The 17,267-nt window shown below is 47.0% G+C and overlaps 1 protein-coding gene across 2 annotated transcripts in view; it reads left to right on the top strand.

Annotated features, from left to right (window-relative positions):
- Positions 1-17,267, top strand: part of MAP4K1 (mitogen-activated protein kinase kinase kinase kinase 1) — a 76,860-nt gene that overhangs the window by 11,842 nt on the left and 47,751 nt on the right. For both annotated transcript variants that reach the window (XM_081200260.1, XM_081200259.1), the window contains exons 3-6: positions 4,613-4,703; positions 6,017-6,081; positions 14,299-14,354; positions 16,166-16,213. In XM_081200260.1, the coding sequence (XP_081056386.1) occupies positions 4,613-4,703; positions 6,017-6,081; positions 14,299-14,354; positions 16,166-16,213 (260 nt within the window). The remainder of the gene's footprint in view (positions 1-4,612; positions 4,704-6,016; positions 6,082-14,298; positions 14,355-16,165; positions 16,214-17,267) is intronic.

The raw sequence follows: 17,267 nt of genomic DNA, 5'->3' as shown, positions 1-17,267 counted from the left end.
AACTTTTATTAGCTGCTCATCCCCATGTTACACACCCCCAACTACATCACTCATACATCACGGTTACATCATGAAAGGGGAGGTCTGGTGGCCGTAATCTGAGCATCCTGGACCCTGCCCCATGGTTCTCCTTGCCCTCCACCAAACACCCATCAAGTGTAACAAAAATGATATTTACATTTCCCTGTTTCCCAGCCAAGTCAATCACACCCTTTTGTCTTCATCTGGGTTTGTTATTTCTGGAACGGCTACCTGTCTGGCACTCAGGTATCAGGATGCCAGGAATTATCACCCAGGCATGAAGGTTAGAAAGATGCTGGAAAGAAGTTATATGACTTTAGTAGAAACATTATAAAGAATTAAGTATGAATAGATTGACATTGGGTAAAGATGTAAATTTAAGTCTAAAATTTCGTTAAATTAAATTATGGAACTAAATTTGTGAAGGGGGGAAAGGACTTGCTAGAATATTTAATTGAACTAGAATACAAAAAAGGAGGTGTGAGGAAGTCGAGGAAATAAGCTAATGAAAGATAAGGATATGAAAATACGGGGGTTTTTTTGTATGTTTGTTTGTTCTCTTTTGGGTTTTTTTCTTTTTTAAATGTTTTTGTTTTCTTTTCTTTTTTCCTTTTTGTATTGTTGATGCTTTGTACTGCCGTATCTGATTTTGTTTTTGAGGCTTTGTAACTGTTTATTGTTTATTTTTCTCTTTTGTTTTTCTTTTCTTTTTTGTAATGTTTAAATATTTTATATATATATAAAAAAAGGAATTATCACTCAGGCAGAGGGGCTGCTGAGCAGCTGAGCTCACAGGTCTATATGAATTTCTGAAGTTTTTCCAGTGAGCCAGTACAGAGATCCATTTATCAGTGAATTCTTACATTTGCTATCGTGCAGCAAAGGCCCTTGGAATAGATAGGAAGAAACTGCGATGAAGTGTTTTGTGGGGACAAATCACAAAAGTCCCAAAAGCGATTGTGCTGGTTTTTGGTAATGGGCTGCATGGGCATGAGATCTGCTGGAGGGGCAACCCCCCAAAAAAACCTATACATAAATTCCTGCAACAAGGGAAGGGGGAAAACACCAAATTTGGTGGACTCTGGGGCGTATGAATCTTTTCAGCCCAACTCCATCAGGTTGGCCCAAGAATGCCCACGTGAGCCGTCCTGAGGAGATTTTGTTGAGAAGCCTGGCCGATTCAAATCTCCTTTCTGGAATGTTCCGCTTCCTTTTTATTTATTTATAAAAATGATTTAATAAGTCTCTAGTCCTGTTACTTGAGGAGAAGCAAGCAGGCTGTATTCTGCAAAATGGCTGACCAAGGAGCAGGCCACTCCAGGCCTTCCTCGTGCTAAACACTTTGTATTAATTCTTCATATTATTATTATATAAGAATAATTGTGGGGAGAAGCTAAACCCTTTCGTCCCTCGCTGTAATCCCAACCCTCCTTGAGAGAAAATTCTTGTTAATTTCCCCACGTCAAGATGAACCATGTTACTTTTATGTAACATACCGTATTTTTCGCTCTATAACACGCACCCGACCATAACACGCACGTAGTTTTTAGAGGAGGAAAATCCGTAGGCATGCCACCCGTAGGCATTTCCTCCATAACACGTACAGACATTTCCCCTTACTTTCTAGGAGGAAAAAAGTGAGTGTTATGGTGCAAAAAATACGGTATATTTAGGGTGGGATATGCAATTCTTTTGAACAGCCTCTGTATCTGTTCTTGTTAGGGGACGCTTATCTTCCTTTCTTGTTCTGTAACACCTGTAAAAGATGGAAACAGCTTTTTAAAAAATCCCCACCCTGTATGCTATCAGAAGCTCATTGGATTAAAGGCTCGATAGAAAGAACAATATATTTTGGAATAAGAAGTTGCAAGTTTCATGTCCGCCTTTACGTATTCTTTCTTTTTATTTTATTTTCCCGTGATGGAAATTTCTATTTCTGTTTTTGTGTGTCCTTACCCCTCTGGGCATGCACGCTTTGCAACAATTTCCTCTTTTTAATTCTATTTTTCTTTAAATAAATAAAAACAAGAACATTCTTCCTTTGGAGAGAACACCCCAGAAGTGTGAGGCAAATTGGATCACTTCTGTAAATAAGTGCTTTCCTAAGCACTTTTCCAGCTCCTTCAATGCTGAGGTTTGATTTTCTTGGAAATTTGGCAGCAGAAGAGAGGAGGGGGCAGATTAAGGTTAGAGGCTGCCAGTTGCCGACTTTTTATTGTTGTTGTTCGCAGCTCACACCCACATTTCTTTGGCAAACGCTGCAAAAGAGCAAATTTATTTTGTCGCAGCTGCCATGCCAGTGCTGGAATTACATATTAGCTAAACAAGCTATAGCTTAGGGCCCCACTCTCTTGGGGTCCCCCAAAAAAATTTAAAGGAAAAAAAACTCCTGGATGTACCTTTCCAAAATATAAGATAAAAAACAAATAAAATAAAACCTACATACAGCAACAGTGTTTTGTGTTGTGTAGGCTCCTGTGATGTAAGTCATGGGCCCCGCCTGATAGCCTGCTCCCTAAAATATCACAGGTTTGCTCCTTTCTATATATAGGGTGCCTACATTCTGCATGGACTGGTTGCAGGGCAACATGTGCAAATGGCTTTAGATAACTATTAGGTCCATAAATTACCAGTACATTTCCGAGCACAATTCAAAGTGTTGGTGCTGACCTTTAAAGCCCTAAATGACGCCCTCCCACCAGATGTCAAAGAGAAAAATAACTACCTGACATTTAGAAGACATCTGAAGGCAGCCCTGTTTAGGGAAGCTTTTAATGTTTAATAGGTTATTGTATTTTAGTGTTTTGTTGGAAGCCGCCCAGAGTGGCTGGGGAAACTCAGCCAGATGGGCAGGGTATGAATAATAAATTATTATTATTATTATTATTAAGCATATATTCAACACACAAAAAAGTGACAATTTGTTGTTGACAAAGGACAGCTGGAGATATAAAGGGCTCCATTACCTTCAGTCGCTTAGGGCCTCATCAAACTTAAATCTGACCCTCGCCGTGACGTTAATTGTGTGGCTGAAATCAACATGCAGGGCTTTGACGAAATGGAAAAATAAAGCCCAGCAGCCACGAGAGGAGCACAAAGTGAAGGGGAAGAATGTAACCTTTCCTCTCTCAGTTGCGGACCCGGCAAAAATCCCCCCAAGCTGTGACAATCGCCCACGGCAGTCGTGTTCCTTGGGGGCGGAGGTGGGGAGCTGTGGCTTCTGTTTACCGTAAAACAACAACAGCCCTGCCTGTTACGTGCATGCATTCAATTAAGCTGCATGTGCACTATGCGTCCTTCAGCGTCGTGAACAGGGAAATGTCTGAAGGACATTTAAAGCAGGAGAATAGGGGAGTTTTATTACTTAGGCCAGAGATGTCCAAACTCGGCCCTCCAGATGTTTTGGGACTACAACTCCCATCATCCCTAGCTAACAGGACCAGTGGTCAGGGATGATGGGAATTGTAGTCCCAAAACAGCTGGAAGGCCGAGTTTGGCCATCACTGACTTAGGCCAATACAGTCATACCTCGGGTTACAGACGCTTCAGGTTGCATTTTTTGGGGTTACGGACTGCCGAAACCCGGAAGTCCCGGAACGGGTTACTTCCGGGTTTTGGCGGTCGCACATGCGCAGAAGTGCTAAATCACACGTTGTGCATGTGCAGAAGCACTGAATCGCAACCTGCGCATGCGTAGCCGCGCCGCTGCGGGTTGCGAACACTGCAGGCTGCGAATGTGCATCCTGCACAGATGACGTTCGCAACCCGAGCGTCCGCTGTACACCAAAGGACCAGTCCGAAAGGTTTACGCCATTATAGCTTTTGTATAAAAAGAGGTCATTTTTAGTTAATAGTTGGCATATCGTATGACGCTCCTGTTGTAAAGGGATAATTGATGATATGCGAAAAGTCAGGGTGTCTCTGGAAAATAAGTTCAAGGGAGTTTTGTTAAGGTTAAACAGCTTCTGTTGGTATATTTTTGATGATTTATCTCACAGGCCAATTCGTTTTGACAAGCTGAAAAACAATAATAAAGACTACTTAATAATAATTTTTATTAATTTTCAATTAAAATCCAATGATAGCCTCGTTAGAACAATACCAAATTATAATACCCATCGTTCAAATACTAAATTATATAATTTAGGTGGCCTCCCCACGTGCTAGAATTGCTGTTTTGATGATTTTCTTTATTTCTGCATTCCAAAATCTTATTAATTTCAATTACATTCCAGTCACAATAATCCCTTATACAACAACGGCAATATGAGTAACTTTTGTTCATGTCGACACATCAAATGATGTATAGAACTACAAGTAAGGCACTCAAATTCTATCCTTGTTCTTCCTGCGTGTGGCAGTTATTCTCTCCGTTATGTCTATCTTTTCCCAGTTGTTGCTGTCCTCCATCATGCCTCTTTCAATAAAGACTATTGAAAGAGAAAATAAATAAAAAAGGGGGGGGGAAACAACCCTCCATTTTAAAATTTTATTTTATTTTTACAACTGTAGGTTACCTTTTACAGAGCCAAGTTTGGCCCTAAAAGCACTTCTTGAATTTACTAAACATTTTAAATGCCCTGCTTTCCAGATGATGACTGTGCCACTATCCAGCAAGAGATTCTGATGGTGAAGACCTGCAGCCATCACAACATCGTAGCCTATTATGGGAGCTACATACGGTGAGAAACCCCCCTGCCCTTATGGTTGGGAAAGGTCCGCCTCTAAGGCAGGCTTCCTCAACCTCGGCCCACCAGATGGTTTGAGACTACAATTCCCATCATCCCTGACCACTGGTCCTGCTAGCTAGGGATCATGGGAGTTGTAGGCCAAAAAAACATCTGGAAGGCCGAAGCTAAGGAAGCCTGCTCTAAGCGTTACCTTCTTGGAGAAGGGGGCTGTCAATGGCTACTGGCCCTGATAGCACCGCCATCCCATAGTTGCCTTTGACTGGACTTAACAGTCCAGGGGTCCTTTACCTGCCACCAGGATCAGGGGTGGCCCACCTCTGAAAACCTTTAACCAGCAGTCACAAGTGGGGAGTGTGCTGCTGCCCTCGGGTCCTCCCTGTGGACAAGGGACGCGGGTGGCGCTGTGGTCTAAACCACCGAGCCTCTTGGGCTTGCCGATCTGAAGGTCGGCGGTTCGAATCCCCGCAACAGGGTGAGCTCCCGTCGCTCTGTCCCAGCTCCTGCCAACCTAGCAGTTTGAAAGCACACCAGTGCAAGTAGATAAATAGGTACCACTGCAGCGGGAAAGTAAGCAGCGTTTCCGTGCGCTCTGGTTTCTGTCATGGTGTCCCGTTGTGCCAGAAGCGGCTTAGTCCTGCTGGCCACATGACCCGGAAAGCTGTCTGCGGACAAACGCCGGCTCCCTTGGCCTGAAAGCGAGATGAGCGCCGCAACCCCATAGTTGCCTTTGACTGGATGTAACCATCCAGGGGTCCTTTACCTTTTTACCTTTTACCTTGTGGACATCCCATAGAGTCATATGGTTGGCCACTGGGAGAACAGGAAGCTGGGGTAGACTTTAGCCTGATCTAGCAGAGTTCTTCTTATGCTCTTACGGTGGTACCAGGATGGTGAAAGCTGTGTGTGTGTGTGTGTGTGCGCGCTGCGGGGGAGACAGCTTCAAGATTGCTGAGGTGCAGTTGAGATGGCCCTGATTCCCATCCCAGTCCTCCCCTGTGTACCTCATTTCACACACAGCCAATGTGGTGTAGTGGTTAAGAGCGGTGGACTCGTAATCTGGTGAACCGGATTCGCTTCCCCGCTCCTCCACATGCAGCTGCTGGGTGGCCTTGGGTCAGTCACACTTCTCTGAAGTCTCTCAGCCTCACTCACCTCACAGAGTGTTTGTTGTGGGGGAGGAAGGGAAAAGAGAATGTTAGCCGCTTTGAGACTCCTTCGGGTAGTGATAAAGCGGGATATCAAATCCAAACTCTTCTTCTTCTACTACTCAATGACGAACCTTTCCATCGCTGCATTCTCACTAGGTTCAACAAGTTGTGGATCTGCATGGAGTTCTGTGGGGGAGGCTCTCTTCAAGATGTTTACCAAGGTAACACTGATTCCCTGCCCCACCAGTAGTCAGAGGGAATTGGGCGTTTAGGCCTTCCTGTTGTTGTTGTTGCTGTTGTTGTTTAGTCGTTTAGTCGTGTCTGACTCTTCGTGACCCCCTGGACCAGAGCACGCCAGGCACTCCTGTCTTCCACTGCCTCTCGCAGTTTGGTCAGACTCATGTTTGAAGCTTCGAGAACACTGTCCCACCATCTCGTCCTCTGTTGTCCCCTTCTCCTTGTGCCCTCCCTCTTTCCCAACATCAGGGTCTTTTCCAGGGAGTCTTCTCTTCTCATGAGGCGCCCAAAGTCTTGGAGCCTCAGCTTCAGGATCTGTCCTTCCAGTGAGCACCCAGGGCTGATTTCCTTCAGAATGGATAGGTTTGATCTTCTTGCAGTCCATGGGACTCTCAAGAGTCTCCTCCAGCACCAGAATTCAAAAGCATCAATTCTTTGGCGATCGGCCTTCTTTATGGTCCAGCTCTCACTTCCATACATCACTACTGGGAAAACCATAACTTTAACTATACGGACCTTTGTCGGCAAGGTGATGTCTCTGCTTTTTAAGATGCTGTCTAGGTTTATCATTGCTTTTCTCCCAAGAAGCAGGCGTCTTTTAATTTCTTGACTGCTGTCACCATCTGCAGTGATCATGGAGCCTTCCTACCTGCCCCCATATTAACAACATATTAACAAAAAATATTTTTATTGATGTGAGAGCAGATATTTCATAGAATCGTAGAATCTTAGCGTTCCAACCCAGGAATCTAGTCCAATGCAGGAATCTCAGCGAAGGCATCCCTAACAGGTGGCCGTCCAACCTCTGCTTAAAAACCTCCAAAGAAGGAGAGTTCATCACCTCTTATGGCAGTCTGTTCCACTGCCGAACAGCTCTTACTGCCAGAAGGTTTTCCCAAATGTTTAGTCGGAATCTCCTTTCTTGCAGCTTGAAGCCATTGCCTCAAGTCCTACCCCCAAAAGCAGGGGAAAACAAGCATTTCCTCTAGGCCAGAGAAGGGGGACCTGCGGCTCTCCGTACATTGTTGGACTCCAACTCCCATCAGCTTCAAACAGCATGGCCAATGGGCAGGGATGATAGGAGTGTTAGAATTCCTGCTCCGTGATTGCAGTCATGGGATTGTTGTCTTTCGCATGACGGTATATGTTTTGACTCCACAGAGTGGGAAGTGACGGAGACAGGATGTTTGTGTTCCTGTGTTCCGTGAGGTGGGACTATTGTCCTTTGTTCTTTCTCTTTGCTGTCTGATGCTAGAGAGAGAGGGAGCCATGTTGCAGTGCTCCGTGTGTGTTTATATGTAAATAAAGTAGATTAGTCAAAATGCTGAGTTGCTGAGGTCTGTTACGCAAGCTGCAAAGACTCTGCGGATCCCTAAGTGTGCCGATGTCTGATGGCATCGGTCGCTGTGATGTTCAGGCTGAAGAAAGCTTTTGAAGCTGCCGAACGATCGACCGGGAGGGAGAGAACATGCCAGTCGGGCATGTGTCTCTGCCAGGGTCCTACTCGAGTGTAGGACAAGCTCCTGACAATAGGTTGTTCTACAACTAGTTTAAGTTGTGTCCTCTCAATGGCTGCACTTTTATATGACTATTCTATTTTATACTTTGGGGGGGGGGATAGGCGAATAGAAACACAGCCACGCTTCAAAATTTGCACTTTCCCGAAATTTACAGTGCAGCTCTCCAACCACAGATGTGTACAAGAACACATAGGGTAAAATGTTCACAAAATGCATTTGCTGCTGGAAATAACATAAAAATGCAATATATTAGGGGAAACCACTTTGCAAAGAAGCCTGTGTATACTAGGAGAAATTTGCACTAAAATGCTGTTGAATTTTCACAAAGACTTGCAAAGAAAATTGCAAACTGATGTGGAAATGTGAAGAACTGAATTTAAGGTTGGGAAAAAATGAGACACGGAAAGAAATTGAAACTGACAGACTCTTTCATCCCTGGTGTCATGGACTGGCTGGAGGCAGAGGAGTGGTATCAGCTGGGAGGCTCCCAAGGGAAGAAGGATCAGGGCCAGGGGATTGGTGTTGAGGCAACGATGAAGGAGAAGACTGGGAGGAGGAGGTGTTGGAAATGGAAGAGGCAACAGGATTTAGTGAGCTGGGAGAGTCTGTGGCAGAGAGCAGTCTAGAATCAGAGGCAGGAGAGGAGGGGCCCCCAGAAGCAGAGATGAGGCAGGCTGGTGAGGAAGCCAGGGAGTCTCCCCCTCCTTCTGCAGCCAGATCCCTGGTCTCTCAGGACCAGAAGAGGCATGAAGAGGGTGGAGCAAAGGCTGGCAAGACAAAGGAGCCTCAAATTGCTTAGGAAGGAACAAGGGGAGGAGGAGACTTAGTGAACTGTGGGAAGGTTCATTTCCCATAACTGTCTCATCAGGGCAAGATCTTGTGGGAAGAGTTGCTGTGCTCACCAGGCCTGAGCTGTTTGTTTCTTTGAATAAAGTGTTAACTTCACTGACACCTTGTGAGTTATTGCTTACTTGCTCCTAATACCTAGTGTGATGGCCTGGGATTCGGACTCGGGTGCTGAACCTGAGGGATCCCAGCCTGCACAGGATTCCCCGCCTCCAGAACCAGCCGAGCTGGGGCTGGGGCATGAGCCTGAAGGGTCCTCACCTGTGCTGGATCCTCAGGTGCAGGCACCAGCTGAGTCTGCTCTGGCTCCTGAGGTGATGGAGGACCCATTGCCTGCAGGTGCTCCACTCTCAGCCCCGTCAGAGGAAGCTGAGGTTGCCTCTGGGTCCGGTAACCCTCCAGCCTCTCCTGAGTTGCAGAGGCTCAGGGCAGAGAGGCGGAGGGAACTAAGTTCCCGCAGGAGGAGTGCTCACCTCCAGGCCAGGAGAGGCGAGTCACCAGAGGATCAGGGCTGCCCTATGCCTCGGGGCACATAAAAGCCGGCCAGCCCAGTCCAAAGTTGTGGGAGCAACATTGTAGGTTGCCAGTTCCTGCTTTCCTGCCTGAGCTCCTGACCTCACCCAACTCCCTGCCCTGCTCCCAGCTTCAGCTTTTACGGACTGCCTCCATACTGCACCTTTGACCTCAGACTGGACTCAGACCTCGCCTCTCAGTTAACTCACGGGACCAGGACATCTAGTGACAGAGCAGAAAGACCCAGATTCAGACCTAGCCTCTCTGTGTAGGGCTGAGAAATATCTGTGTCTTTAACCCCTGAAGTAGGGATGGGAGGATCTGTCCATTTAGTCTTTCGTTTCCCATTTTCTTAAATTCATTTCTCTAGATTCCCGTTGCAACTGGCGAATTATTATTTGAATCCTCATGAAAATTCACCAGCATTTGGGTGCAAACAGCTCCTATGTATGCAGTTTTGATTTTACACATTTTTGCAAGCACTTTCCCCTCATATAATGCATTTGTGTGTGTGTTATCTTCACGGACGTGTTGATTTTTATGTACACCTTCCTCCAATATTTGCATTTTGGCTGACTGGCTTGCAAAATTCAAGTAAGTGCAAATTTCAGTGTATGGTTGTATTTCGGTAAACATACTGATTCTGAAAGTATGAATAAGGAATAGATCTTCCCTTAAAATGCGGACTTTTAAACCCTTGCTCTTGACAGCCATTGCAAGTCAGTGCAGAAGATTGAATTCGCACAAGGCAGGTTCCCATTTTCTGAACAGATCACCAAAGATTTGCATTCGAAAGCAGCTGCGGGAGGTAGCTGAGGGGCAGCAGAGAGGTCCCATCACAGATCTCCCACATCTTGTCTCTTTTGACCCTGTGGAACTCTTTACAATACTTTCAGGACAAAAACAGTGACCCTGTTAGGATAAGTACTGCCCCTGCCACCCCCTGCCCTCCCATTTCTGTATTCTTGCATGCACATGCAGGGAGTAAGACGTGATACCAAGCCGCCTCCGTCCTGAACTGCAGAAGTGAAACTGAGTGTGGTCAATTCACTCTCTGTACCGTTTGAAACGGCACCTGTCTCTAAGGAAGCATGGGCACCCTTCCACGCACACACACACCCCGATTCCGCTTATATTGCTTTGCATCCTTGAGTCTGCTTCCGTTACTCACGAGGAGGGGCAAGACGCTATGGCTGTGCGCAAACCACACACATAAAGCACCCAAACGCACAATAATATTGGGAATTGTCTGTTAAGGGCACTGGGAATTGGAGTTGTGGGAGGGGGTAAAACACAGACCCCTTTTGCTTTTTGGGGTGGGTGGGAATGCACTTTCACTGTGCCTAGGACTTGTCAATCAGAAGGTCGGCGGTTCAAATCCCGACGACGGGGTGAGCTCCCGTTGCTCGGTCCCTGCTCCTGCCAACCTAGCAGTTTGAAAGCACATCAAATGTAAGTAGATAAATTGGTACCGCTCTGGCGGGAAGGTAAACGGCGTTTCCGTGCGCTGCTCTGGTTCGCCAGAAGTGGCTTAGTCCTGCTGGCCACATGACCCGGAAGTTGTACGCCGGCTCCCTTGGCCAATAAAGCAAGATGAGTGCCGCAACCCCAGAGTGGGTCACGACTGGACCTAGTGGTCAGGGGTCCTTTTACCTTTACCTATGTATAATAATAATAATAATAATAATAATAATAATAATAATAATAATAATTATTATTATTATTATTATTATTATTTATCATTTGTACCCTTCCCATCTGGCTGGGTTTCCCCAGCCACTCTGGGTGGCTTCCAACAAACCGCCAGAAGGCTCTCGGCGCTGGACCTCAGCATCTGGGCAGAATGATGGGGGTGGAGACATTCAGGTATACCTGCAGGTATACTGGGCCGAGGCCATTTAGGGCTTTAAAGGTCAACACCATCATTTTGAATTGTGCTCGGAAATGTACTGGGAGCGTATGTACACAATTCAATACTCCCTGATCACCTGCTCTCCCTACCCCTCTCTCAAATACAGCTTCTGATACATTACCCAGGCATTGCCTTAAGGACTAGAAACTTAAATGTCTGTTTTAAAAGGAAGGCTGAGGCTGAAAGTCCTCACAACCCGCTAAGGGATATAACAATGCAATAAAATTCGAAACACTAACTGTTCATTGCACATTTGTTCGGAATCCAATTAGAAGCATTCAGTTTAATTGATCCAACAAAATTAAAGAACACCGTGCAGCGATACCAGATAGTCCTTTTAACATCTCTATTGCCCTCCTGCTGTCCTCTTGCCTCTTAGCGCCCCCCCGGGGGGGGGGCAATACCACCCACTTTGTGAACCTCTAGTTTAACTCTTAGGCGTTTTCTTGTTTTCCCCCTAATATGTGTTGTGGTGGGTGGGTTTGGCCCTTGGCAATTTGAGATGTTCGTCTCCCTCCCCCCCCCCCACTTTGCGTTTTAGCTCAGTAGGCACAGCACAATCATAGCAGCACATTAGACAATCAAAAGCCGACCACAGCGCTTCCAATTCACACTCTTGTTTTCAACAGCTGTCACCTCTTGACTTCCTCTCCCCCTCGCAAGTGTCCTCCTGGGTTGCTGGCGAAGAGATCAAAAGATTATATTGACTGAGGCTCCTCACATTGGGGCTCTCGGCTCCGCCCATGAGCGGATAAGCCATCTCAGTATGCGGATGATACCCAGCTCTACCTCTCTTTTAAATCAGAACCAGTGAAGGCGGTGAAGGTCCTGTGTGAGTGTCTGGAGGCGGTTGGAGGATGGATGGCGGCTAACAGATTGAGGTTGAATCCTGACAAGACAGAAGTACTGTTTTTGGGGGACAGGAGGCGGGCAGGTGTGGAGGATTCCCTGGTCCTGAATGGGGTAACTGTGCCCCCTGAAGGACCAGGTGCGCAGCCTGGGAGTCATTTTGGACTCACAGCTGTCCATGGAGGCACAGGTCAAATCTGTGTCCAGGGCAGCTGTTTACCAGCTCCATCTGGTACGTAGGCTGAGACCCTATCTGCTTGCGGACTGTCTCGCCAGAGTGGTGCATGCTCTGGTTATCTCCCGCTTGGACTACTGCAATGCGCTCTACCTGGGGGTACCTTTGAAGGTGACTCGGAAACTACAACTAATCCAGAATGCAGCAGCTAGACTGGTGACTGGGGGCGGCCGCCGAGACCATATAACACCGGTCTTGAAAGACCTACATTGGCTCCCAGTACGTTTCCGAGCACAATTCAAAGTGTTGGTGCTGACCTTTAAAGCCCTAAATGGCCTCGTCCCAGTATACCTGAAGGAGCATCTCCACCCCCATCGTTCTGCCCAGACACTGAGGTCCAGCGCTGAGGGCCTTCTGGCGGTTCCCTCATTGCGAGAAGCAAAGCTACAGGGAACCAGGCAGAGGGCCTTCTCGGTAGTGGCACCCGCCCTGTGGAATGCCCTTCCAGCAGATGTCAAAGCGATAAACAACTACCTGACATTCAGAAGACATCTTAAGGCAGCCCTGTTCAGGGAAGTTTTTAACGTGTGATAGTTTACTGTATTTTTGGTTTCTATGGAAGCCGCCCAGAGTGGCTGGGGAGGCCCAGCCAGATGGGCGGGGTATAAATAATAAATTCTTCTTCTTCTTCTTCTTCTTCTTCTTCTTCTTCTTCTTCTTCTTCTTCTTCTTCTTCTTCTTCTTCTTCTTATCTCTGTGCATCTTCTGCAAAGGGGGCAGGTGGCAGCTCTGACCCTAAGGCATTCAGATTTCGGCACTCTGGACAGTTGCTTTGTGCACCTCTGGGACTGGGCCAGGTTTTGCAGCAAAAGTGGTGCGGAGATCTGAAGAAAGAAAGAAATGGGTTTCTGCATGCTGTTGGCACCTCAAACAAACAAACAAAGGGTTGGGCTACAGAAGAGGCAAAGAGAATTTTGCAGAGGAGGTGTTTCCCCCCCCCCCTGCATGTTAAATGTCTGATAGCTAAATAATGGTATAGATAGCATTAATGTTCCCAGCATAAATTCCTCTGGGAGAGCCGCAGCTCAATGGTAGATCATCTGCTCTGCATCATCATCATCATCATCTTCTTCTTCTTCTTCTTCTTCTTCTTCTTATTATTATTATTATTATTATTATTATTATTATTATTATTTATACCCCACCCAACTGGCTGGGTTTCCCCAGCCAGTCTGGGCAGCTCCCAACCAAATATTAAAAACACAGTACAGCACTAATGTTATGTACTGAGTTGAATAGGATCCAAAAGGCAGCAGTCTGATTGGTCCTAGAACAATAGGATTCAGAATGCAGCAGTCTGATTGGTCCTAGATCAATAGGGTCCAGAATGCAGCAGTCTGATTGGTCCACAGGAGCCACCCAATCCAACTCCAGGTGGAAGTGAATCCACAACCTGATTGGCCTACAGGAGAATCCCGGAATTAGCCAATCACATGGGGCCCATTGTGTAAATAATGTATATAAAGCAGACATTCTGGGGGAACTTCCATTCCTCCTCACCACTATGAGCTGAATAAAGAGCATGAAATCCACTCTCGACTCCGAGTATATTTCAATCAAACCTTAAAAACTTCCTTAAACAGGGCTGCCTTCAGATGTCTTTTAAAAGTAAGATAGTTGCTTATTTCCTTGACATCTGATGGGAGGGCGTTCCACAGGGCGGGCGCCACTACATGCAGAACGTTCCAGGTTTAATCCTTGGCAACATCTCCAGAGGTAAGGCTGGAAGTGACTCCCTGTGCAAAATCATTGAGAGTCACTGCTGGTCAAATGTAGACACAATTATAATTGATTATTTCTTTATTTATACCCCACCTTTCCCCCCTGACAGGACTCAAGGACAGACAAAAAGGCTACTGAGCTAGTTGCACCGTTATAACGCAGCTCCCAACATTCCTGTATTTTCTCATATTGGTTCGATTCTGACTTTCAGCCAGGCGTGTTTAGCGTTGCAGCATTATCTTAATTTCCGGTTCGTGATTCAATTGTGATTTTGTGTGTGTGAAGAAACGCCTTTCCTTCGAGTAACCACGGGGGTCTAGCAATGAGGGGTGCCCGCCCCATTCCCTCCAACGCCGCCTGCGTGATGCTCACGACAGAAGCGACCCCAGCTGCGCTTATTATCACCTTTGCTCATTGCTCTGATCTTCTCCTGCCCTGAACTTTGAAGACAGGGGAAATGACTGAGGAGACATGCCAGGGATTGGCAAAGCATCTCAATGACCGCGGAGCCTCCTCTGGTCTTTCAGAATGTCAACAGCGCTATGGTTTCGGTCCTCCACTTCGGGATTAAAGATGGCGCTCACCATCTCCCCTTCTTTTGCAGTCACCGGGCCCCTGACAGAGCCGCAGATTGCCTACGTGTGCCGAGAAACACTGCAAGTGAGTATGAACGTATGGGTGGGTCTTAGGCCACACCCCTTGGCAGCCATATTGTGGCTGGTGCCCACGGCACTTTGTCCCCCACTTGCTTTTAAGCAGTATCACACCACTTTAAACTGCCTCAATGTCTTAGAATCATAGAATCATAGAATCATAGAATCATAGAATCATAGAATCATAGAATCATAGAATTGGAAGAGACCACAAGGGCCATCGAGTCCAACCCCCTGCCAAGCAGGAAACACCATCAGAGCACTCCTGACATATGGTTGTCAAGCCTCTGCTTAAAGACCTCCAAAGCAGGAGACTCCACCACACTCCTTGGCAGCAAATTCCACTGTCGAACAGCTCTTACTGTCAGGAAGTTCTTCCTAATGTTTAGGTGGAATCTTCTTTCTTGTAGTTTGGATCCATTGCTCCGTGTCCGCTTCTCTGGAGCAGCAGAAAACAACCTTTCTCCCTCCTCTATGTGACATCCTTTTATATATTTGAACATGGCTATCATATCACCCCTTAACCTCCTCTTCTCCAAGCTAAACATGCCCAGCTCCCTTAGCCGTTCCTCATAAGGCATCGTTTCCAGGCCTTTGACCATTTTGGTTGCCCTCCTCTGGACACGTTCCAGTTTGTCAGTGTCCTTCTTGAACTGTGGTGCCCAGAACTGGACACAGTACTCCAGGTGAGGTCTGACCAGAGCAGAATACAGTGGCACTATTACTTCCCTTGATCTAGATGCTATACTCCTATACTCCTATCTTCTTCTCTCAGTGACTCCTGAGTGGTTTAACAGTCAGAGAATGCTTGGGAGCTGTGCCTCCATAGGGAGAATAAGAGTCTCCTAACCATTCTTAGCTGTTTCATCAGTGTTTAATAAATAATAATATTATTTTTTTATTTATATCCCCCTCTCCCCACTCAAAGCTGGGCTCAGAATGGCTAACAACAGTAAAGTAACAAAAGCATTCTAAAAGCATTCAGTTCATTCTAAAATCAGTTCAAAATCAAATTAATGGCAACCATTGGGCTAGAGTTCTGTGAGGATTACCAAAGGAGGGGGTCAGACTGCGCCTTGGCCAAAGGCCTGGTGGAACAGCTCTGTCTTGCAGGCCCTGCGGAAAGATGTCAAGTCCGGCAGGGCCCTAGTCTCTTGTGACAGAGCGTTCCACCAGATCGGGGCCACGGCCGAAAAAGCCCTGGCTCTGGTAGAGGCCAGCCTAACCTCCCTGTGGCCCGGGACCTCCAAGGTGTTTTTGTTTGAAGACCGTAAGGTCCTCCGTGGGACATACCAGGAGAGGCGGTCCCGTAGGTACGAGGGTCCTAGGCCTTATAGGGCTGGTTAAAACCAGCACCTTGAACCTGATCCTGTACTCCGCTGGGAGCCAGTGCAGCTGGTATAGCACCGGGTGAACGTGATCCCGCGGCGATGACCCCATAAAGAGTCTCGCCGCGGCATTCTGCACCCAATGGAGTTTCTGGGTCAGTCTGAAGGGCAGCCCCACGTAGAGCGAGTTACAATAATCAAGTCTGGAGGTGACCATCACGTGGATCACAGTGGCGAGGTCAGGGCAAGAGAGGTAAGAGTGCTATGGTGCTGCTTTGAATATATGGTGCAGATAGGGCCTTTCTGAAAAACCCGGGAGTATCGACTGGTCCAAAAAGGTTGGCAAACCATGGTGTACTGTGTGCTTCAGAAACTATGGACAGCTTGGAGGGGCCCCTGAGAGTCTCCTGGTTCATGAGTCAAAGTTCTATTGCCCCTGTCAATAAGGATGGCTGGTTCCATAATGTGGGTCTTTAATTTCACCCTCTAGGGTCTGACTTATCTTCACAACCAGGGGAAGATCCATAGAGACATCAAGGTAATAACAGATCAAAACTTGGGGCAGGGCCTAGGCAAAGTAAAACACTTATTTGTGCAGCGCTCATGGGGCAAGATTCTTAGCTACTGCAGCTTTTGTTTTTCACTCCTTGCTGGGAAATATGTCAGGCAGTGAAGGCTGCTTCGAACGCAGAAAGGGCGCCATTTCCCTCCTGAAAGCGAAACAGACGGTAAGCAAGGTCTGTGAGTGTGGCCCTGGGATGGCCACACACGTGTTTTAAATCATCACAGCTGTGTTTACTGAACCGCCACCTTCCCATTTGCATTCTCAAAGCATGTAAACGTTAACTCTGCAAAATGAACCCCACCGTGACGGAACATGGATAAAGTCAGGTTTGTAAAAGCAGCAACAGTGGCTGGTAGTCGTGGCAGGTCTCTGGCAGTGATGTCAGAGAGGCTCTCGGGAGAGGCAGAAAGGCCCCCGGCTGTCATTGGCCAGGCTGCTGTGACGCTGCAGAAGGGGCGGGGCGGTCGGAAGGTCCTAAGGCAGGCATGGCCAAACTTGGCCCTCCAGATGTTTTGGGACTACAACTCCCATCATCCCTAACTAACAGGACCAGTGCTCAGGGATGATGGGAATTGTAGTCCCAAAACATCTGGAGGGCCAAGTTTGGCTGTGCCTGTCCTAAGGAAACAAGGGGACAGGATCCAGGGAAAGAAGGGCGAGGACGTGAAGGGGGTTTGACAAGTAGAACAGAGTGACATGAAGAGGAAGTACGATAGCTCAGAGGAACAATGAGAAACACTGATATAGGAAGGAAAACCAGGTCATAAAATGTGCAAGCTGTAGTTCACCTGGTTGTTAGGGAAATAAAAAACTTAACATGTGGGGAATTCCTACCCTTAAAGTGTGGGGAAGAGCACTGCGTGGAACCCCACTTCAACTGACTGCCTCTAAAGGCAGTGTGGTGCAGTGGTTAGTGTCAGGCTAGGACCTGGGAGCTGAGGCTCCAATACTTTGGCCACCTCATGAGAAGAGAAGACTCCCTGGAAAAGACCCTGATGCTGGGAAAGATGGAGGGCACAAGGAGAAG

Source organism: Podarcis bocagei (genome assembly GCF_964188305.1).
Source record: "Podarcis bocagei genome assembly, chromosome: 7".
NCBI lineage: Eukaryota > Metazoa > Chordata > Lepidosauria > Squamata > Lacertidae > Podarcis > Podarcis bocagei.
The sequence above is the reverse complement of the archived record's forward strand: the minus strand, read 5'-3'. Positions and strand labels throughout refer to the sequence as shown.